The 24,195-nt window shown below is 42.8% G+C and overlaps 1 protein-coding gene across 4 annotated transcripts in view; it reads left to right on the top strand.

The window, feature by feature from the left end:
- ARVCF (ARVCF delta catenin family member) overlaps positions 1–24,195 on the top strand; it is a 380,287-nt gene that overhangs the window by 205,571 nt on the left and 150,521 nt on the right. For all 4 annotated transcript variants that reach the window (XM_082268310.1, XM_082268312.1, XM_082268311.1 and 1 more), the window contains one exon: positions 20,069–20,227. In XM_082268310.1, coding sequence (XP_082124436.1) covers positions 20,069–20,227 — 159 coding nt within the window. The remainder of the gene's footprint in view (positions 1–20,068; positions 20,228–24,195) is intronic.

Below are 24,195 nucleotides of genomic sequence, written 5' to 3' on the forward strand. Positions count from 1 at the left end.
ATCAGTTTAAAATGAACACTTTGCAGCAAACCTTTAGCAGACCGCATTCCTTGCTACAAGAGGGGCCCCTTATCAACACAGGATTTTGTTTTAACATATGTTCTCTATGCAGTTGTGTAGTATGAAATTCCACACACACTTGGGCATATTGTTTGAAATAATTTTTATGCACACAAATTTGAATTTCAAATAGGGGTATGTAACCCCTATGACTCGCAGTCCTTCTAAAAGCAAATCCAGGTTAAGTGCTAATGTACACTTTCTTTTGAGGGTTGGTTTTCTGTTTCTTTGCCAGGGAAAGAGCATCACAGCTGTTGCATTGGTGCGTGCCACAGTAATGTGGTAAAATGCCTTTCTCCCGGGCAGGCTTGAAAAAGGGGGTGGTGTCCTTGAAACCTGTCACTGTACAACCCTCCCTATGACGCTGTGAGTGGTCTCTGTAATGTGTGGAGTATGGCCACTGGCTGTGTGAGTCGGGTCTAGTGCCATTGCTGTTGAGGCTTATCAACATCCAGTTTCTGGTCCTCTCATCACAGCACCTCTCGCACTTTACCTGAGCGATTTAAATTATTTTGAATACATTTTATATACATTTTAATTGCTGCACCCTTTACTTTTTTCACATGAAACCTACTGAAGCCTGCTAGCAGCCTGTAAAGTGACGGCCAGCGCTCTCCATATAGATATATAGTATAGTAAAATAGTGATTTTTCAAGGCTTAAACAAAGCTGCTTGAAGTTTTCAGAAAGGTTTGCAAAAGCTTGCTGTACAGATTGGTCTCTTAAAAGTTGAAGCTTGTGTGAACTAGGTCTATAAGGGTTTTTTTTTTTCCCTCTGCAGGTTTAGGATTCTCGGAAGACATTCGTTTATTTTTTATTTGTTTTTGTCTTTTTGTTGAACATGATGGTGGATAATGTCTGTAAAGAGGTTTCGGTTTAAATGGGTTTAGCCTTCTTAGCTGGTTGTATAAACCTGTTCATACCCCTTTAGTGTCGGCATATGCAAACTGTTGGGAGTGTCAATACAAAGTTAATGAAACACCCCCAGATTAGTTTGCATATCGCAGAAGGAACTGTCAATTTGGACAGCAATCGGGTTGCAGAGGTGTGAACACCCATGCGATGCGATTCTGATGCAGCCTAAAAAAGGATCCTGCACGACTTTGGTCCCAATGCGATGCAAATTCAGCCATACAATCTCTGTATGGCTGAATTTGCATGGCACAGACATCGCATGTGAGTTGCATAGCAGTGCGGTGCGAATAACATGAGATGTCTGACATCGCTATAGTGTGAACCGGCACTTATTGTATAACCATGGCATGTAGCAGATCTGTCTGATTCCACATTTCTAGCATAGGCTGCAGTGATTCAGGAAGCTGTTCTTGGCTCATATACAGTAAATTACCAGAGTGTTCCTTTTGACCTGTCCTGTTCACCCTTCTCCTGGTTTCAGGTGGTATGTGATAACTGATTTTCACAGTGAATGAGTGTGGAGTACTGGTTGCTTTCATGAAAGCATTTTTTTTTTTTTTATCCTTTTTGCATCCTGACAAAACTAAGCCCACCATTCCCCTCCACAAATGGACACTTACCTCATTCTAATTGCCTTTCCTCCACTGTCTTCCGGCATCCAGTGGTGCAAGTCTTTTCTGTCCTGGCTGCTGCCTGTGAGGCTTCATATACACACAGACTGGGTTGACCGCCAGGTGTGGGAAAATGCAAAATTGTCCTAAAATTTTACAGCAATTTTGTCACATTTTGCGACCGGCGGTTGTAAAGTTACTATCCTAAATGCGATTCTTTTTGCGTTCAGGAGAGGAAAGTTGGGGAGGTTAACCCCCCCCCCCCCCCAACTCTTGTAAAAGCCTGTGTGCATGGACAAAAAAAATGCAAAAAAAAAAAAGCCAAAAACTCCTAAACTCGCATTTAGAAGCTCTAGTGTACATGAGTCCTTAAAGAGGAAGTAAAGCGCTTTTTTTTTTCTGACTTGCAGGCATGATGTGCTGGTATGCGACACAATACTAGCCCATTATGTGAAACTTACCTGCAAAACAAAGCCTTCCTTGTCACCGCTAGAGGCCGCATTAATCTTCACCAGTCTTTCTTCCGGGTTTGCGGACTCTGGCTGTGTGACTGGCCGGAGCCACGTGACATCATGGATGGCCATTCCTTCAGAGCGCATGGGACGATTGTCACCAGCTGCACATACAGTGAATATCTCCTAAACAGGAGCATGTTTAGGAGATATTTACAGTACCTAATAGGTAAAATCAATCAATGGAAGTTTACTTCCACTTTAAGAGGCTGAAGACAATTGGAGACTCACATAAGTTTATAAAGCCTGTAATGTGCAGGCGCAGCAAGGTGCTGGATGTGAACTAATGGCTGAAATGCAGTTGTCGGAATGAGGTTGTTATGCATCCATGGAAGAATAGGATAGGTCGGGAAGGGGGCAAAAAAAATAAGTGTTCAAAGTGTATTTATCTTTAAAATTAGGTATTTTGTCCGTTTTTAGCAAAGGCTGTTGATGTTGCAAGTTTTCTACATTGCTAAATACCTTGTTGATCCTATAGTTTTTTTGTTTTTTTTTCTCACTTCCTAATGCTTGGTGACCTGAAGAGCAACCGATTCTCTGGCTCTAGCATTGCCACCCTTGGTACGCATACTTAAAGTGGAACTACACTTAATCTGAGCACTACATACCAAAAATTTCTATTTCATTTTTAATATTCAAAGCAAACTCCCCCATCTATCAATGTCTCCATCCTTTATTTTCTTGAGAAATCACTTTGAAAAACACCCCCTAGCAATTTTGACACTGGCCGTTTTGAGTAAAATTAGATGATTCATGTAGCATTTGATTCATGTAGCATTTACTTCCTGGAGTCCTACTGCCCTTAGCTCAGGCATGCAAGCACTAGAAGGGAGTGCTTAGCTGAGAAAGCCCTCCTTTCCCTACTGGAGATTTCTAGGATATATGATCTAGTTTTCACAGTCAAGGAAACCAGGAAGTAACTGAAGAAATGCAAACAAAAAAAAGATTAAAACAAGCAAACAATATACTTTCCAATCTGTTAACTAATGCGATCAGCACGAGGATTCAAAATAGTGTTGATTGAGCAAGTGAAGTTCACTTTATTGTACTTGGAGCAAGCCGTTTAGTAGTTATTCCCCTCTGGAAGCCAGCTTTAAGAGGCGGCTCCAGCACTTGAATTGATATGGCCTCCCCACCTTCCTCTTTCTGCCCAGTGTGATTAGTCTGCCATTGCGGCGGTCTGGGCTCATGCCGGGGGGAGACCCGCTGCCGGTCTGGGCTCATGCCGGGGGGAGACCCGCTGCCGGTCTGGGCTCATGCCGGGGGGAGATCCGCTGCCGGTCTGGGCTCATGCCGGGGGGAGATCCGCTGCCGGTCTGGGCTCATGCCGGGGGGAGACCCTCTGCTGGTCTGGGCTCATGCCGGGCGGAGACCCTCTGCCGGTCTGGGCTCATGCCGGGCAGAGACCCTCTGCCGGTCTGGGCTCATGCCGGGCGGAGACCCTCTGCCGGTCTGGGCTCATGCCGGGCGGAGACCCTCTGCCGGTCTGGGCTCATGCCGGGCGGAGACCCTCTGCCGGTCTGGGCTCATGCCGGGCGGAGACCCTCTGCCGGTCTGGGCTCTTGCCGGGGAGACCCGCTGCCGGGCTACACACTTCCTGCAGTCATGGTAATACAAGGTATTTGTGGCTCTTTATTTTCCTGTGTACCAGTAATGCATATATTTAGTTTCAGTGTGGGAAATGAGGATGATGTATGTGAATTTGTATCTCTGGGTTTAATAACCCTTTATGTTCTTTAATGAAAGTATATACCAATGAATCAGTTTAGAGCAGGGGTCTCAAACTGGCGGCCCTCCAGCTGTTGCAGAACTAGAAGTCCCATCATGCCTCTACCTATGGCAGTCATGCTTGTAACGTTTAGCCTTGCAATGCCTCATGGATATTGTAGTTCTGCAACAGCTGGAGGGCCATGAGTTCGGGACCCCTGGTTTAGAGAAGTTTTATCAATAAAATATCTTTTATATACTCTGAGGAGCAGATAAAGAAGATCGTTTCTGGACAGTTTTGGAAGATGTTAAGCTCTCATCTCACCATCTCTCTAGGGCTGCATCACAATAGTAGCCAGGACAAGAGGTTACACATTCCCATTCCTGTCAGTTTGATTGGAAATTCACTTTGCTGTTAACAAAACCTTCTTTAGCTTTTTGATCTCTGAGAGGCTTTGATTTGCACGGAGATCTAAATCCTTGTAATCTATTTGCTACCGATACATAATGGAGGAACTGAGTAATATATTGACCTGCGATTGATAATATTGGCTGCTACTTTAGGCAATGAAGGCCTGCTGGGAAACTTACAGCTGTTCTCTCTGCAGCTTCTACTGCTCGTGCTTTGAATTTTTTCTAAGTACCGGTATATTCCTCTTTTTTTTTTTTTTTTTTTCTTTTTTTAAATCTACTTTGGTAAATAACATTCTATAAGGTTGGGATCTGTACTTGGTTGAACATGGATGCATCTGTGTGTCATTTTTATCTAGAGATTATGCACGATAACATCACTTGGAAGGTCACTTTTTCTTGCTCATTCATCACCATAGAGAAACATCACCTCTTTGCTCTGCCATTACCATATTACCGTGACATTTTTCTTTGTCGCTGTCACATTTTTAATGTCTCTGTACGTACAGCCAAGTGCTAAGGTTAGACAACCAGGAATAAAAATATAAAGGTCTAAGACAATTAAAACAAGAAATGCTGCAGACTAAGTTCTTGTTGGAATGACACTCTGCACCTTTTCCCGTTCCCCAGTGTTGGTGTAATTCAGCAATACATCTAGCACTAATCCCAAGTGAGGATGGAAGGAGCTCACATGCAGTTGTGCTGGAAAAGTGTTAATTAAAACGAATAGGGTGGCATACAATATGCATAATATAAGAATGCATCATCCACATAGATTCATCCAATGTATCTCTTGACTTTGATATTTTCCAAGTCTCAGTGGGGCAAGCATTTTTTTTTCTCTCAAAGAAATAATAGCTGAGAATAGCACATTTTTAAAGTAGAGTTTACCGTAACATATACACACCACTGTTCCCTGTAATGCTGGTACATTACTCTAAGCAAATGATTACATTTTAGCACATCAGACTTTTACCTCCAACTGAAAAAGGTCTCGGTTTTATAGATACAGATTTTGAATCTTTTCTTTCACCATAGAACCTACATGATTAAAAGGAATTGTCAAGTGCAGGAAAACTTATGTGCAGGTATAGAATAAGGTACCTTTAGACATTAAATGCATGCCTTTGACTACTAGATATTTTGACAAGTTAATAATCTATCGTAGGTATTTGAAGGCAGGTGGAACCAGAACACTTCTTACACTGACCACTATATTGTATATATTTATTGGTTAGATTCAACCTAGCCTATCGAAAGACAGTCAGTTATTTAATTTTTGAGCAGACCGCAAGATTAAAGTAGAATATTCTCTCCCCCCCCCCCCCCCCCCCTTGCTAAAAATCACATTCGCATGCAGGTCTGCGAGATATAAAAAAAAATCTAACATTGATTAAACATTTTTTTGGTTTACCTAAAATTGCTGCTTTCCCACTTTCTATTGATGGAGTAATTGGGGCCTCAGATTCATCTTGGCAAAGTTAGATCACCAGTGTCTGCCCTGTCTGAAAATGTGCGCTGGTTTTACCCAAGTTGATAAATGGATCGGTTTTACTGAAATGAATTAGACCGATTGTACCAGTACATTGGGTTCCGGTTAGCATACATAAGGAAGAAATGGTGATGCCTCCGAATAGTTAGCCTTCCTTTTTACCACTGGGGTATTCTGCTTCCACTAGTCTCACACTCGCGCTATCTCTCTCTCTCTCCAATTTCCAGCTCTTCTTCGTATTTTCCCAATCCAACCAACCCCATAGGGCCTCTGGGTTGCCTCTGAGGGGCTACAGTTGCTGCTGCCGACTTGCCTGCCCATTCTCAGTGCAGCATTCTCTTCCTTTGTGTCTTTTTTTTTTTTTTAGACTATCCTGTTGGTGACGAAGTCCCTCCCTGCATGCAAAAACAGTTGCTTTAATGCACATGGCAACGTCTACGGCTGTCCTATCCCTGCTTCTCTGCTCAGTTGTTTTAATCCTGAAAGCTCAGAATCACATGTGGGTGTTATATAGGGCAGTCTACATGCAAATGTAGTTAGCCTAGGAACACCCACTCCATCCAATGAGATTTGTGTAACTCCTCCCAAGAGACCGTCCACTGCTTGCATCAGGGCAGGAGGCTGCAATGTTTCCCTCCCACAGTCTTGATCTGCCCACTTTAAATGAAGAAGCACAGAGACCCAATGATAACATCACTTGGTCTAACATAAGATATCTAATAAGAATGGAAATATTATCAGTGTGTTGATTGGAGAAGGAGGCCGAGAACCAGGAAAGGCAAAATAAAAGCGGCAAAAAAAAAAACGTATCTTCAAATGGACTAGAGACCTAAACCTATTGAAAAACAATTAAATATGAATATACATGGCCTGCAAAAAAATAAAATATAAAAATGTAAGCTAGCAAACATCTTGGGTCAGCTTGTGTATGCATGCCCATTTTGCTTGGCTTATGACAGGTTGTAGTAATGTTCAAAGTCTTGTGGAAAGCACCGTGTTTTCTTTCGATTTGTTATCATGTAGGTGTGGTAAGGAGTGTTCAAGACAGTTTGTTGTGTGGTTGTTTTTTTTTTTTTTTTTGCCGACAGAATGATTCTTTTTCTTGAACAGGATTCCAGCTATGGGTCAGAAAAGCAATAAACACTTTTATTTTTAACCTATGGAATTACTGCCAGACACAGTAGTTTCATTGCCTTGCTAAACAGAATTGTTTCCGAAATGCTCTAGGCAGTTGCTAGTCCACAGCAGTTAAATATGCCTGTGCCAGATTTTTTTTCTTTTATATATTGAGTAATCCCATTCTGATTTTTATAAAGGCAACTTTTTTATTTTTTTTCCAAGTGGTGTCTCAAGATAGAGTCACAGAGCAAATTTGAACAAGATGGGCATCTGTGGTGACGGAGCTAAAATTCTATCAGAGTGGACTTTAAATAACTAGAGAAGTGTGGGTTTTTCAATAGCAGCCAATCGGATCGTTATATGTGAGCAACGACTACTGAATGTCCATTTAGTAAACCATGCATGGCCATGGAAGTACCTAATCATAGCTCTTAGCCCACCAATAGACTTGTGTGTGTATCCAGATGTGCTGGATCATATAAAACTATTGGTACTGCTCTGCACCCCAAATAGAGACTTGATAGTTGTCACCAGTAGTTTGAGCCGTTTTAAAGTCTTACTACCAATTCAATGGAAGTTGTCACTTAGTTTGTTAATTTTTGAGTTCTAAATATGACCCAGAGTTGGTACTGTCTTGACCTTTTCCTTCAGTGGTTTGATGGACCTTCTTCTCCTTTCATGTGCTTTTTGTGGTTTTGACCTCGCAGTAGGTAAAATGGTCAGCTTGCAGCTACATCTCTTAGCCATACTATAGCTTCCATTTCTGGCTTAACCATGGGCATCATACTGTGTATGAGGGTACTCCAGTCTATGTATACAACTCTCCTGTTCCTTGAAAAATTAATAACGGACACGCAAGTGTAAATTCCTTGAAATTGTTTTAATCTGAATCTAAAAATAAACGTAATTAATTAAACGATTCCTTTTTCTCTGCCCCTTCCTGTAAAGATTGCATATTTGGGGGTGTCATTCTGTGAGATGGCTTTAGGGCTCACCTGCCCCCCCCCCCTCGTGTAATGAGTGAACCTGAAAACATTCAGTGAGTGAACACCAGTTCTCTCCTGTACCCCGTGCCGCATTCAGTGTTTTGATGCTGGAGCCTCATTCTACTGTAAGTCCCCAGCCAAACAGCACAGGTGGTGCTCTACTCTGTGGTGTTTAGGCTAGACCTAGTTTAGTTGACACACCCCCTGCCTCTGCATTCCTAGTAATGGCGCTGGTCTTAGACTGGACTTAGACTTGGGACTGGACACAAGCAACGTCAATCAAACCTTGGGGTTTCCTCTCTAGCTGGCCGCGGTTGGATAGCCATGGATGGGAGTGGGGAATGCCCTCTCTGACCACACAGCTTGTTTTTGACAGCACTTAGAACTAGGGATGCACCGAAATGAAAATTCTTGGCCGAAACCGAAAATGCAGGATGCCCTTGGCCGAAAAACAAAAAGGACTTTTTCCCCCCAAAAAAATGTAAAATAGATAGAAGAGGGGCATACACCAAAAACAGGCAGCGACGTACACATGTTGCTGCCAACCTGTCACAGTATATGTACTGTGACGGGTTGGCAAGTGGTTAATTTAATTACCAATGGTATTTCTATTATGCAGCATGAGGGGGTTAATGTATTGCCACTGCTGGTCACTCATCTATTAGTGACCGACCAGTGGCAGTTAATTAACCCCTTTGTGCTGCATTAGTGCAACCAGTGTTAATTAACACTGATACTGGTTGCACTAATGCAGCACAAAGGGGTTAAGTAACTGCCACTGGTCAGTCACTAATTCATCAGTGACCTGCAGTAACAATACATTAACCCCTCATGCTTCATAATACAAATGCCATTGGTAAGCTGCCTCAGCTCCCCCCCCACTGCCTCAGCGTCCCCCCTCGGCAGTACACCCTCCCCCCCCCCCCCCTCTGGCTCAGTGTCCCTCCTCGGGTGTCCATTCAAAAGAGGCGCCTCTGGCCAGCGGCCCGCCTCCCAGGTGATGTCACTACTATGATCTGTGTATGAATGAAGTGACACACCGTGCGGGAGGGCGGGGTGAGCGGCCGCTATAGATAGAACTATGTGATCCTTCCCTGTCAGCTCAGCGGGACTGTGTGTGAATGAGAACTGACCTGACATCGGGCGGGGGGGGGGGGGAGCGGCCGCTAATGACTATAACTATGTGAGCCTTCACTTCCCTGTCAGCGGAGATACATGCTTGACAGGGAAGTGAAGCTCACATAGTTACAGCTATTAGCGGCCGCTCCCCCCCCCCCCCCCCGCCCGGTGTCAGGTCAGTTCTCATTCACACACAGTCCCGCTGAGCTGACAGGGAAGGATCACATAGTTATATCTATAGCGGCCGTTCAGCCCGCGCTCCCGCCTGGTATGTCCCTTCATTCATGCACACATCAGTAGTAGGGATGTCATTGAAAGGCGGGCGGCCCGGCCAGAGGCGGGACTTTTAAAACCTTCCCTGCGCTGCGCCCTCCTCCTTCCTCACGGCGGCCATATTAATTTCGGCAATGTTAACCCATCATCGGCCGAAATGGGATAGGCTCATTTTCAGCCGATAATTGCGGTGGCCGAAATTTCGGTGCATCCCTACTTAGAATGATGGTGCAAAGTACTATATGTTCTTTGGCCCCTGGGGGGAAATGAACAGACAAAAACAATAAAAAAGGAACAGTTCTAAAAAAAAATGATCGGGCTGTATATTAGCAGGTAACGAGAAAAACATCTCACTGGTTTTGATGAAACTGCTTGTGATGACCTGTTTGTCAGGTACTTCTTTCAGTACCTACCTTTTTTATGAACAATCAAACCTATTACTGTGTGCTGCTTGTTCTGGATTTGGTAAGCTGCAAAGACTAGGGATACATTTTGGGAGAAAAAATAAAACGCCCTGAAATTACAATAACTAAGTGGCGGGTTGCCTACTACATTTGGCGTGCCTTACACGTGGGACTGGCACCACCTAAAAGCTACACATGACATTAAATATACAATATATGAGGAGAATGGCAAAAATTTTACATTTTTTAGCTACATTAACTTGATAGTTCTGCTCTAAAGTTGAGTGAATTTGCAGTATATAACCGACAGAAAAATGCCCAAATGTCAGGAACTAGAGTAGTATTGCCCACTGATATGTACAGTACCACAATACTGCAGGCTTGAAATGCTTTCTTTTTGTGTTTTGATTGTTCACTACAAGTGAACCAATTAACTGAAGTAGTGACTTTGTAAAATTGTGCTTTTTTAAGTACACATTGAAACAGCATGCCTTTTAAAAAGCATATAGCACATTTGCTGCATTGCCAGTAATGCCCTAAAACTTTATCCACATGAAATATTACCTTTACTGTGTAAATGCTCTTCATCTGTGCTATTATGAGCCAAGCATTGGGTATTCACATGACGAGGCTTTCGTTCAAAATGTATAGGTTGTGTTTGCAAACTTAACACTCATATTAAGAATGTGCCCAGAAAATGCCATGATGCATTTGAGCGATGGATAAACAGTTTGTAAAAAGAAATTTAACAAGGACTCTCATCTGGTCATTTTCGCTACATTCAAATTTGTTTTTACCTGTAGTGTGAGAACTATCCCAACAAGCTGATCGGCCACTTTAGAAGTGAAGAAATCATTTTTTCTTTCCCACTCTTGTTCAGTCTTAAGTGTACTTTTCCCAGCACCAAATGACTGACTCATTGTATGAAGAGACTGGGCAGCTTGCAAAATAGGACAGTTGCAGAGAAAATAAACACAGAAAATTATGTTTTCTATTTCTAGGTGTTCACTGATTTATTTTTTTTTTCCCCTGGACAACCAACATTTGGAGAAAAATTGATCAGTTTGGTTATATTTTAGCGGTCTGTTACCATAGATTATTGGGATAAGCCAGAAATTGCCTCGTAGGTCTTCAGTTCCCTCCCCTATAGGCTTAAATAGGACCGTTGGTGATTGACTATTCTGAAAAAAATAGACCGCTTCCAACTCCTCCATTTTCTATTATGAACAAAATAGAAATGTTTTTGTGGGGTTTACATTAGCAATTCAGAACGTTTTTTTTTTTTTTAAATGGCAGTTATGCAAACTTGATATTTTTTTTTTCTTTTTGAATTGGAGTTGCAGTCGAACCTTTGCATTGAAGGTTGCAACTTTTAAGCTAAGGCTACCATACACGCCATGAATTTTGTCCAATTCAGCATTATTTCAAGCTTTGACTGCCTCTGTTGGCACTAATTTGCTCTACAAAAGTTGGTTGAACGATCAACTTTTGTTGCAGGAGCCCGGTGGAAATAGTTTGAACAGCTCTTTCTATTTAATCAGATGGGCATCTAGCAGGCCCTAGACTTCTGCCAAGGTTGCCTTGTGGAGCTCCCTTTTGAAGTAGACCTTGTGAACCCACTTTGTTGCAATGGGGTGACTACAGACGGTGTCCCTTCAGAATTTGAGCAGAAGAGAATATTTTGGTTGCATTGATAGAAATTCAAAGAGAATCTAAGCAAGATCTATGGAAAAGAAAGGTACCTGGTCAATAGAGAGATATAGGAACTAACATTGCTGACTTCATTTTGAACGTTCCCAATGTAAGAACAAGGCAATTTGCTTCAGTTTATACCAATGCACTGCATTCAGATGCACTGAAAATAAATAGGACATGTATTGTATTTTTGCTCAGCACGTCCTGGGATACTGTAATGCCTTACAATGTGCTGCAGCACCAAGAATTGCTTGTGTTTTTGCCAGTTAAGGACCATGGGCATATACCATATGCCGCAAATTTTCTGTTTTACTAGGAAGCTACTGTTTTGTTTTCGTGCAAATGTTCTGTGCGGCTTTAGAACCACCCGAACACTTTAATGGGACTTGTGATGGTGCCCCACCTCTGTCGGAAACACCCCACCCTCCATGATCCCCGGGCTCTCCTACTGCTTTGCTGTCCTAGTATAAACCTGGAAGCGATCTGCTCTGAGCACTTAGGGGTTCCTAGCTGCAAAACTGGATAAATTGCTGATAAAGCACAGTCTGTGCCTGATCGGTTGGAGCGGTGGCAAGAGAGAAATAATGCTATCAATTTTGCTCACCTCCATATGAATGCAATAAAGTTTAAAAAGGGTTTACAAAAATATTTGCATATAAGAAAAATAACCAATAAAAAGTTATGAAAGTGCCCCATAGGGCACACACATGTACAACCTATTTTGGGTATTGCTGTGCACGCCGGAGTGAGAATTATTTTAAGTCCCGAATTACCGTTAAAGGGAAACTAAATTCAGGTTAAATAAATATATTTTATTCAATTATGTATCTAAAACTCCAAAAAATGTAAATTCAATTTCTCTCGTCCTCCCTCCAATTTCCTGTTTTTTTTTTTTTGTTGAAAATGTTTTTAAAAAAACAGCGATAATTGTCATTTTAGGGCCTCATGCATCAAAAACTCTGCTTTTGAGGGTGTTCTGCCTATAAACACCCCTCCATGTCGGAGGGGGTGGGAGCTGCCATCTCAGGCTCTGGTTTGCGGAGTGTCGGTCCAGGCATGTGGGCAGATCCCGACCATATGGTCAAAATTTTTCCTGAGCCTGGACCAGCTCTGTGACAGCCAACAGCGGCTTCAGCTGAAAATCGGTCACAGGAGTGCAGAACGTACTGCAGTCCTGTGATCCACTGGAGAAGTACAGACAAGTCACATGACATGTCAAATTAAAGCGGTTGTAAACTCAATTAAAAAAAAAAAAAACCTGCAAGACAAAGGCATAATGAGCTAGTATGCATCGCATACTAGCCCATTATGTGTAACTTACCTTAAAACGAAGCCCCGACACGGACCCCCGGACATCGCTGCGGGCGCTGCCATGGTCCCTCGTCGTCTCTTCCGGGTTCGGCGGCTCCGGCGCGCTGATTGGCCGGAAGAGACGGCTCCGGCGCGATGATTGGCCGGAGCCGCGATGACGTCACTCCCGCGCATGCGCGCGGGAGTGATTTTTCCGGAAAACTAATTGAAGGTCCCCCCCGGACCTTCAGAGCGCATGCGCGGCTGCATGCACTGTAAATATCTCCTAAACCATGCCGGTTTAGGAGATATTATTTGTACCTACAGGTAAGCCTTATTATAGGCTTACCTGTAGGTCAAAGTGTCAAAAAGCGGGATACTACCGCTTTAAATGATTTTGTTGTGGTGCCAAACCTCTCTCCCTTCTCTACAGCATAAAGGCTAATCATTCTGCAGTTTCAGGCTAAGAATTGGGAGGGCTTATTACCCTTTTTGAGAGAACGCCAGAATTGTACAGAAAACACAGGACAGATCAGAATTTCTGACATGAGTAACCAGTATTTTGTTTGAATTTGTGCAACAACATTTATTTTAATTTTAGATTTAACAGACCAAAGGAGAGAGAATTTTTAATTTTTTGGCACTTGCATACATTTTAATGTGTTACCGGGTGACGTACAGTGAAGACTGCGAGGGGAAGGGGGTTGTCACGCCATAAGGGCCAATTCACACCATAGAAATGCAGTCCATATGCATTCCGACTGCTTTTCTGCATGCACATTTTTTGATGCGTTCCAAATGCTTTTCTGCATGCGCGTTTTTGATGCTTTTCTGCATGTACGTATTTAACGCGTTCTGTTCCAGTGCGTTTTTGATGAGTGTTTGGTGCATTTTTGATGCAGTCCAGTGCATTATATTCCCGCTCTTTTTTTTCTTAACTTTAAATATGGACTCGTGTGTTCCAGTGCATTTTTTTATGCGTTTTACAGCGTTCCATTGCAGGAAAAATGCAGCATGTTCTACTTTTTTTTTTTTTTTTTTTTTTGGAACGCACTGGAACTGCAAGCACTGGTGTGAACTATGCTTTTGGAAACCATCTAACCTACTTTCCATGTGTTTTTTGATGCACTGGTCTGCATGTGGTGTGAATTGGCCCTAGTTCTTTAAAAATCTCCACAAGTTTGTTAAAGTGATACTAAGCAATGTTTTTCTCCAAAATTGCTCAATACACATCCATTACTTGATTGCCCTGTAAATTGTTTTTGATGAAGTCCTTTCTTGCTGTGTTTTTCTGCCTTCTTGTAATGTTCTCTGTTAGCTTGTGAACTTCAACTTTACATCTTCACTTCAATTTGTTTAGAGGGAGCAATGCATGTTAGTTGCAGTCATGTACGCTCTACACCCAATATAAATCCATAGTCCAAAATCCATCTTGAAAGGGTGGCTATGTTGTTGCATACATAGTGGTACCATGAAGAAGCAACGTAGCTCCCCCCCCCCCCCTCAACTGGCAGCTGAATTACAGCAGCACAAAAAAAAAAGTTTTGAGGCAGCTGTTCGCAAAAGAAAGGTACTTTCTGAGTTAGGAATACATCCCTAAATTCTTTTTCTTTTTTAAAAGAGTAGTGCCACTTTAACTGTAATGTTTGGTGTTCTAAGACCCACTACATCTTGTACTGTGTAAATTTTTTTGTCGTCCCTTTGATCCATGGGAGTTTAGAGGTCAATGTAGAGATTAGGCTGTCATTTCTGCTGATGAGTAGATAATAATAGTACATATGATAAGACAAAGAACCTTTTTTATCGCCTGATCTTAGTATGGCAAAATTAAGGTGGGAATTTATTGGTGCTAATCAGTAAAAGCAGCTTGGCCTCAAGCCTCTAAATCAACTCTGCCATGCCTGAACAAATGACTCTGTTGAATATGGAGTGCAATGAATTTTAAATGCATGAGTATTACAATCAGGACGCATAGAGGAAAGTGCTCATCAGGTTTAAATGTGAGAAATATTCTCTCCTCTGGAACCCAGCAATAAATGCTAATCCCACAGTGCAAGTGGAGGCGATCTTTACCACTAAAGCTTTTAAGTCCGTGCCACAAGCCTGTTATTCTTTGGGTTAGCAAAGGTCAATAAGCTCTTCAGCATGAATTTTACTGTCTGAAAACCCAATATATTGCATTGAAGCGAGTGTGTAGGTTAGTGCTCAAGTATTTATCATTATAAGAAGCAGTGACATACATTAAAAAAATTAAAAAAAATTAGCAGCAAAATTTGTAAAAATATTCCATTTACATTAAACGGGCTTATTCCTCAGTGATTTGCTGTAAACATTGAACTACTTACATTGCTTGTGGGACTGCAGATTTGCATGACAAGTCGTACCCCATGATTTCCAATGAGTATTGTTCAAATCTGTGCAACTTCAAGTCCCTGCACTTCTTTGGTCCAACTTTGATGTGTTTTGAGGTCCATAGACCTCAATATTACACAGGCATTGCTTCAAGCCCAGTCAAAATTGTGGCAAAATCACGCAACATTTAGGTTACTTAAGTGTGAAAGGGGCCTAAACCTTCACATATACTCAGCGAAGTGATTGGCCTCAGGTGATACACAGAGATGAAACCAATCCTCATACATATTTGTACCTTTATATCTGCAGTCCCTTTTTCACCTACATTCATTTAAAGTGCAGAATTTAGAATTTACCCAAGATCCCTCACCTGTGAAAAGCAGGGGGCAGAGAGCTGAAGTTACTCAGTAAAGGGGGAGCTCTGAGAGCTGATGGGAGGAAAGGGACAACCCGACCCCCCCCCCCCCCCCCCCATTACATGGCACAGAGGAACAGAGCTGAAGGGAAGGGGGTAAGGGGAAATGGAGAGCGAGAGAGAAATTTTTTTTTTTATTGCAAAAAAAAAAAAAATCACATGACATCTTAAAACAAAACCCAGTCACACCTGCTCCTATTATTGGGCTCCTTGGTAATCTGATATCACTTCAGAGACTCTATAGGCTAGTCAATCAACATTGATACTTCATTCCTATAGCACACATCTCTCTAGTTATAATGGGTGCCTTCCCTCTGTAATATGTACAGTATTGGTAAAGAGGAAGTCCATCCAATAGACAGCTGTAGGATAATAAACAGTCTCGTAATATAGGTAAGAGGCAATGCTTTTTTTTTTTTTTCAGAAAGTCATTAGAAATGTACGTACAGTCCTTATTCAACCGGTGGGTTTCCTTTTGAAGTCCACTTGTAATGAAAATTAATTTTGCCTTATTTGTATATATGCCTCTTCCACAAGCTGCTGTGATAAACTTACAAGGAACGATTTATCGATTTCTAAGAGACTGATGAGACCGATGTACACAGTCCAGTCATGCCAATTTATCTAGTCCAATGCAACACAGGAAATGAGTAGTAGGTTGTGATTTAATGATTGGAACACCTGTGGTCCAGAGGTGGTGAACTACAAGTATAGAGCCTTTCCCAGCAGGGATGTATAGCTCCTCACCTCCCTCACAGGTGCATTCCTATCCCAATTGGATATACCTTTTCTTTCTAGTCCAGAGGCAGTCACAAGTATGGTGGGTAAATCCTCACGTGTAGTATAGTCCTTCCCTCACAGGAACTAGAAGGTGGAATTCAAAGGAACACCTCAGTGTATAATCCTTACATCAAGCGACCTTCCAGGAGTATAGGATATTACATATTGGCATGTATTTAGTTGTGTGTATCCTTGTATATAGATATAGTAGATAAATCTAAGTACCAAATCACAGCACTGATTGATCTGGATAAGGAACCAAGCTTCATACATTCATACAGACTGGTAGTGGATGTTCCACATATGTGTAGGTATTCATGTAGCGAAGTATCTTATACAGCACATAGTACTTATAAGAATGTGTGCCATCAGATGTCCTTGCATATCAATCAAAATCCCTGGGGGGATCCAGCTTTTTCAAGCTCTAGGAGTCAGAGTGGCCATAGGAGCTGGTGGCTGGGCCAAAAATCGAGCCTGACCGGTTTAGCCGGGTGTCCCCGCTGCTTCAGAGGCTACTGCCTCTAAAGCAGTGTGGGTATAGCGCAAGGGGGGGCCAGTACAGAGAGCGGTGCAACGGAGTCCCCCCTAATGTATGTCCTGCCTGGCAAGTACAGTACCTACAGTACCTAAAGGGGGGGGGTCCCCTTTCAGAGGGCACAGGGAAGATTTTGGCTGCATTCTTCAGCGTCTCGAGCTGCCAGCAGCCATGTTTGGTAAGTCTGACGTCATGGCAGCCATTTTCCCTTGGTTTAGCTGGTCTTTGGTTGGCGGCATGTTTGTGTAATCACGGCAGCCATCTTCCCTTGGTCTGAGAAGATGCTGGAGACAGCTGGAGCCTCACGGGGATGCTCTTCCTCCTCTTTCCCATCTTCCTTTGCCTGGGACATATGAAAGGGCTGGCATCCGTGGTGTTACTGGGTCCGAATTGTAGTACTCCGGCTGGTAGGGTGAGTCCTTTGGGGTCCCTGTGTATCGCGCGCTCTCTCTCTCTCTGCTGATGGGTACCCTGAGTTTTGGGGGAATCCCTTATTGATGCCAAAAAATCTTTTGTACTGCAAGGTCTTCCTTTTTTCCTATGGAGCCTCAGAATCCCATCTCCCCCCCCCCCCCCACTTGCCCCCTCATGGAGGTGGCAGGTCCCTCAGATCCCCAGATTCCCATGGTTGGGCTGACGGCAGTCCTACAGTACTTAGTATCCCAGGTGGAAGTGGCGTGTGAGCAAAGTCCCAGGAGGAAGCGCCCCCTGCCTTCCCCTGCTCAGTCAGTCTCATCTGATTCTGAGCCTGAGCCACCGTGGATGCGGCCCATTCAGGGGGACTTAATAGCATGCCCCCCGAGCCAACCAATAGTGCGGATGATTACTCGCAGCCAAGAATGAGAAAGCGCTGGTAGACGCATTTATTACTGCAGTGCGTGAGACTTTAAGAATGGAGGCTGCAGTGGATGTGGCTATGTAATTTAGTATGCATAAGTCACCTCGCACACCAAGGGTATTTCCTTATCTGCTGTATTTTTACAGGTTTAATTCTAAAGAATGGGCGCAACCAAAGTTACCCTTTGTGGTCTCCAAACGTTTTGCAGTACGTTACGCTTTTGAGGAATCCCTTTTAAAAAAAGTGGACCCTCCTGTTTCACAGGTTGAATAAAGCAACCATGATCCCAGTAGAGGAATCCCCATGTTTTAAATACCCAGCTGACAGGAAAGCGGAGGCTGTGGCACGCAGCATGTTTACTTTGGCTGGTTCAGCATTGCGGCCTGTCTTGGCCTCAGCTCTGGTGTCTCAGACCCTAACTGAATGGGCCAAGCTTTTTGCACCAGGGCCTGGTGGGTGAGCAAGTTCCCACTGCTTATGCTGATTTAGCAGACCAGTTGGTCCGGGTGCTGCAGTTTATTTGTGATGCAGCTTTAGATACGGCTCTTGTGCTGTCCAAGCTTTGTTTCAGCAGTGGTGATTAGGCGCATGCTGTGGCTTAATAATTGGTCTGCCGACTAGGTCTCCAGAAAAGCTCATTGATTGCCTGTTTGGGGCTACTCCAGAAAACATCATTAAGGGTCCCACCGGGGGGGAGGAGAAGAGTACCTTCCTGCCACAGCCTGGGAAAAAGGAAAGGAGTTTTATTGCAGATGGGGGCCCTCCTCAGCCCATAGAAAATGGTTTAGTGCTCCCGGGACTGAGAATAAGGGAAATGAGGCTTTCAAATCTTCCCTGGGAGGTTTCAAGCAACCTTAGTCTGGTAAGCCTAGAGCTGGCTTCTCTGGATACGCAGATACGACCCCCTTTCAGCATGAAGGTAAGCTCTCGCCCATAATTGGGGTGCTGCGACATCTTTGCTGGTTTCCGGCCTTGTGGTCCTCCTTAGTGAGTGTCAACGGGATCCACGAAATTATTCTTTTGGGGTACCAAAAAAGGGAGGCCCATTTTTGAGGTTTTTAGGCCCTGAGTCTCCTTGTGTGGAGATAATTCCTGCAAAGGTCCGGGTGACGTCCGAACTATCTAAGGTCCCCCCCAATCCCTGTTCAGGAAACAGACGGGTATACACAGCAAAATTTGGCTGGTTCCTGCTAATTGGGATAATTTTTCAGTCCTTGTATACCCTACTTTCGTGTACTTGGGTATCAAAATCTAAATCAAGGCATGCTGCATATTTTTTGAGATTTTAATAAAATGGCCTGCGTTTGATATGAGTTTGGAGCATGTTTGGATGATTTGGACCTAAACATCGACTTTTTTATTGGTGTGTGAGATTCATTTTAGATGCACAGCCTACTGCATTAGCTGAAATGCAAAGGAAATGCAGCAATTAAAGCAAGTGGTCACTGCTGCATAAAATTCAGTACTAAAGTCACACATTCCATTCTAGACTGACTTTTATAAATTGGCAAAAAAAAAAAAAACTAATATAAATACAAGCCCTATTATTTTATTTATTTTTTTGTTTGGCCACATGTCATCCTAATCAATGTCTCAACTGGGCAAATCTAAGCACACACAACTATATTACCCTTATTGATTTGCCCTTAAAATGTAATGCTATTCACAACTCTTTACTGCTCGGACTTTTCCTTTTTATACATCAGAAGTCTCACACTTTTAAAGATCTTCTGTCAACCGTCCACTGATCAACCAGTGACTCTGACTTGATTGCATTTTAAAGAGCAATTATAATAGTTGTAAGCTTGTTTTTTATTTTTGTATTTCTTTTTTGTGTTTTTTGTTTTACAAATAGACATTTCATACATAAATTGTTTTCATAGCTTTATGGCTAGTAACTTGGACAAAGCCCTTCTGAGAAGGGATGAGTCGCTGCTTCAAATTGAGTGCAGCATGAGCTATTGAACTCTCTTGCTATAAAAATACATTTTGCTAAAGGGAAATGAGAACATCGGAGAGAGATCGTTGTTGTTGTTTTTTTTTTTTTTAATGCTAGTCTCGTTTTGAAAATGAGAAACATTAGAAAATTCTTGTACGACGGAATACACCTTTGGAAGTGATATAATGTATTATAATGCATCCTTCCGTTTTCTGATCATGCACCACGAATGCACTTTCTAAATGTTCCCTCCCCCAGAGGAAAACTGTACTGATTAACATTGGATTGTTAGTACAGTGGCTCCTCCCTAGTTTTTTTTTGTGTTGGAAAAAAAAAAGTGTGTACCAGGCTTAAAAGAGAGAAGTATGGGAGGCATTTTGTTCATTTTATTTTGAATAATCCTTCTTACCTAGGTGGATGCAGCATCAGTCCCCCACCGGCTCGAAGACTGAGCGATCAAACTCTGTCGATGGCTCCGTTCTCAGAGCTTTGTTAGCAGATAGCTGGTGACAGAGCAGAAAGCCTTTGTGCATGTTTTTTCTTTGTTCTGTTTAGTAAAGGCAAATTCTAAAGATTGTAATGCATTTCCTGACTTTTGAATGGCTTGCTTTTATAGGAGCAAAGTCCCAGTAACCAGACCTCCATTGCCATGATGCAGGAACCTCCAGAGATGATGGAAGAGACGGTTACGGTTGAAGAAGATCCTGGGACTCCCACTTCCCATGTGTCAATAGTGACCTCCGAGGATGGAACTACAAGGAGGACAGAAACCAAGGTACCAAGTTCATTCGTAAAATAGGAGACTCTTTAATTCACTTGTGATTGAGCTTATCCATTCCATTGCTTGTCCCCCAACAGGTCATTATCCATTCCATTGCTTGTCCCCCAACAGGTCAATGTTTAGATTCTTGCACAGTATTTCAATAAAGTATCACATTTCCACTTCTAATTTGGCAGTGCCCAAATTAGTTCTACAAGATAATGCTTGGTTAATTATAAATTACACTTTTTAATATGTATCTAGTGTGGACAAATCAGTATTCAGAGCTCCCATCTTGATCTATTTTCTGTTAAAGGATCAGAGAGATTGAGGGCACCAAAACCACAGATTTTTCCCAATAGCTTACACCCCAGTGATAATATAAATTTAAAAATGAAACCGTCTTTTACGTTCTTGATCATTACACTTTACGGCACATATGTAATGTAATATGTATGTAACCCCTAACCAGTGCTGTATCTTGGCCTAGGCCAACAAGGCCCAGGCCTAGGGCAGCACTTTGCAGGGGGGCAGCAAAAAAGCTGCAACCCGCACGAAAAAAAAAATAGCCTCCTCCCAGCTCCCACACGAAAAGGGTCCCCGCCGGCTTATAAGATATTTGGATATACTTGTACTTGGATATACTTGCGTTTGCTGCCACTGATTATTTCACTTATTTGTATAATGACTATGGACGTCCTATTCATTATACAAATAAGTGAAATAATCCTATGATTACAAATCAGTGGCAGCAAACACAAATCCAAATATCCCAAAAGAAAGGAGTAATCCTTACTAATCCAGTGACATAAGGCTGTACTAATGGGCACCGATAAGGCTGCACTGATGAGGTGACACTGATAAGCTGCACTAATAAGGTAGCACTGATAAGCTGCACTGATGGGCACTGATATGCTGCACTGATATGCTGCACTGATGGGCAACTGATATGCTGCACTGATGGGCAATCAATGTGCTGCACTGATGGGCAACTGATGTGCTGCACTGATGGGCAACTGATGTGCTGCACTGATGGGCAACTGATGTGCTGCACTGATGGGCAACTGATGTGCTGCACTGATGGGCAACTGATGTGCTGCACTGATGGGCAACTGATGTGCTGCACTGATGGGCAACTGATGTGCTGCACTGATTGGCAGGAGGTGGCAATGATGGGCAACTGATATGCTGCACTGATGGGCACGAGGCCGCACTGATATGCTGTCCTGATGGGCACTGATATTTTGCATTGATGGCCACTGATGGAAACTAATGAGGCTGAACTTATGGGAACTGATGAGGCTGAACTTATGGGAACTGATGAGGCTGTATTGAAGGGCACTGATAGACTGTCGTTATGGTCTGTGGTTTACAGATGACAGGGCGGGTAACAGGAAGGGGTGTGGCCTTTACAGGAAGGGGTGGGTCATATGTAAATTAGGGGGTGCCCAAGCATAGTTAGGCCTAGGGCAGCACAAAACCTAAATACACCACTGCCCCTAACAATGAACCTCTCTAATTTGCTCCCTTTTTGGTGTGCTAAATTCAATATTTAAAGCATTTTGTTATAATTTTATAGGTGGAAAATCAAATTCTAGTGAGCTCAAAACTTTCTGTATTCTCTCTGTACTACACTGTTATCAGTTAGCATTGTACCCAGTTCTATCTGAACTACAGAACTCCCCTCTATATTATGAAGATTGAGAGGAGGAGGTGTTATGTAGTTCTAACAAACTTTCTGTCCTAGGTAAAAACCCTGCATCTTCATAGATACAGTATAGACAGTAAGGATTGTCACTATGAGGTTGTTTACTAAAACTAAGGCTAGCCATACATGTTCAACTTTTGTTGTACATTTTCTGTCAGATTTACCTCAAACCACATAATGTGAGGTCAAAGCTAAACAACACTTTCACTTGTATCTAATTAGGCAGGCCTTTGTACTACACAGTTGAAGGTAAATTTCAAGAAAATTGATCAGAAAATTGTAAGAAAATTGTATTGTGTATGGCCAGCCTAATGGGCCATACACACTATAAGATTTTCTGAAGACTTTTTCCTTCAGACTTACCAAAACCATATAATATGAGGTCAAACCTAAACACTTTCAATTTGTATGCAATCTGGCAGGCCCTTGCACTGAATAGAAAAGGTAAATCTGAAGGAAATCTAACCACAACAGTTGGATAGTGTGTATCCAGCTTAAGAGTGCAAAATCTGGTGCAGCTCTGCATAGAACCCAATCGGCTTCCAGGATTTATTGACAAAGCTTAAATAAGCTGATGTTAGAAGAGGATTGGCTACCATGCACAGCTGCATCAGATTTTGCCCACTCCAGTTTAAGTAAATCAACCCCTATGGGACAGGAATTTGCGTTACTATTTGAATGGTCATCTGAAAAGACAGTTGGGCCTCTTTCCCACATTTGGACCGTTTGTCTGTTTTTTATCTATCCATTTTAGGATGGAAAAACTGACATCAATGCATCTCTAGAAAAACAGATGTAAATGGATGATCATCTTCTCATCTGTGTAAGCACATGGAGCTGAACAAGACTGTTTTTCTTCTATTTAAGGCTCCTTTCACACACGGTAGTCCGGCAGATTCCGTTTTTCTCAGTGAGGATCGATCCTCCGATCCCCTGCTGAGCAGGCAGATGGCAGCTCGGTCTCTGCGCTGTGTGCGGAGACAGAGCTGTCAGGTCCCCATTCTTCTCTATGTGGGAATTGGATGAGAACAGACGGTCTGTCCGTTCTCATCCTATCCGCCAGACGGATGGAAAATAGGGTTTCCATCCGTCCCGATTTGCCAGATCGGATGTCAGCGGACATGTCTCCGCTGACATCTGATGCCCATAGAGATGCATGGGGCATCCGTTCATATCCGCCTGAAAAACGGACAGGTGGATCTGAACGGTCCGCTTGTGTGAAAGGGGCCCAAGTCAAATTTGGTTTTATTATTCAACATATATTATAGAAGTGTGGACTTTGAAAAGAAAACACGCATACTCTTATGCATGCTGTAGCATCAGTCTCATATCCGCTCTAGGCCCAAGGACTAAGTAATCGCATGACTGCTGATCATTCAGCTCTTGATCGGCTCAGAGTGGAGAGCCCCTCCACCAATCACTGGAGCATCGGGGAGGGTGCAATTGGCCCTGGCGCTCCATGACACACTGAGAGGCGAAGCCAACTGCTGATCAGGCAGCTGGTTAAATCCCAGCAATCTTGTCGGGATCCTTCCAGGGCCTGGAGAAGCTATGCCACATCAGCTGACTGCGGGGGCAATAGGCCACTATTAGCGAACTCTGGGTCACAGCACTGCAAAAAAAAGTGCACTCCTGTGACCTAAAAGGCAAATGTGGCCAAAAAAGCTTTGGCTATTCCTCTCGTTTAAGCCCAAAAAATATTTTGGTGGCTTTTTTATTGGTTACCATGCTGCAGTTTTGCTATACACCAGCCCAGTGTAATTTATGAAGATAGTTTTCTTTAGAAATGTTAGTAGTTTTTGTGCTGTAATACTTGAACAGGTTGCTACATTTCTGTATTGCAGGCCAAATGTTTTTAATCTTTCAGTCATTTTGGCCATGCATCCGGTGTCTCCTGAGGAGAAGATAATTATTTAGTGAAGTGATTGGACTCTATAAATCTGTTTGAGTGAAGCTTCTATAAGCAGCATCTTAAAGCTTTGTCTTCAGCTCAGTAATTTTAAATCTGCAGATGGAGCACGAAAGAGCACCTTATGTATTCCAGACACAAAGAGGAGTTTAGCCTACCCTTATATTCTCATGCGGTATCTCGCTGGGAATCAAACACTTTGTGTTAAAATAGCGAAGGTCACCTTCCAGGTATTTCCAATGGCATAATGCATAGATGTCTTATAAAACAGAATAGAAGTACTACTGAAAAGTCCTTGAAAATATTTGTTTGTATTTTCATTTTTTGGCATGTTTTTTGTCATGCGATTCCCGCTTGTTGACTATT

The sequence above is a fragment of the Pelophylax lessonae genome, assembly GCF_965119305.1.
Source record: "Pelophylax lessonae genome assembly, chromosome: 1".
In the NCBI taxonomy this organism is placed as follows: Eukaryota; Metazoa; Chordata; class Amphibia; order Anura; family Ranidae; genus Pelophylax; species Pelophylax lessonae.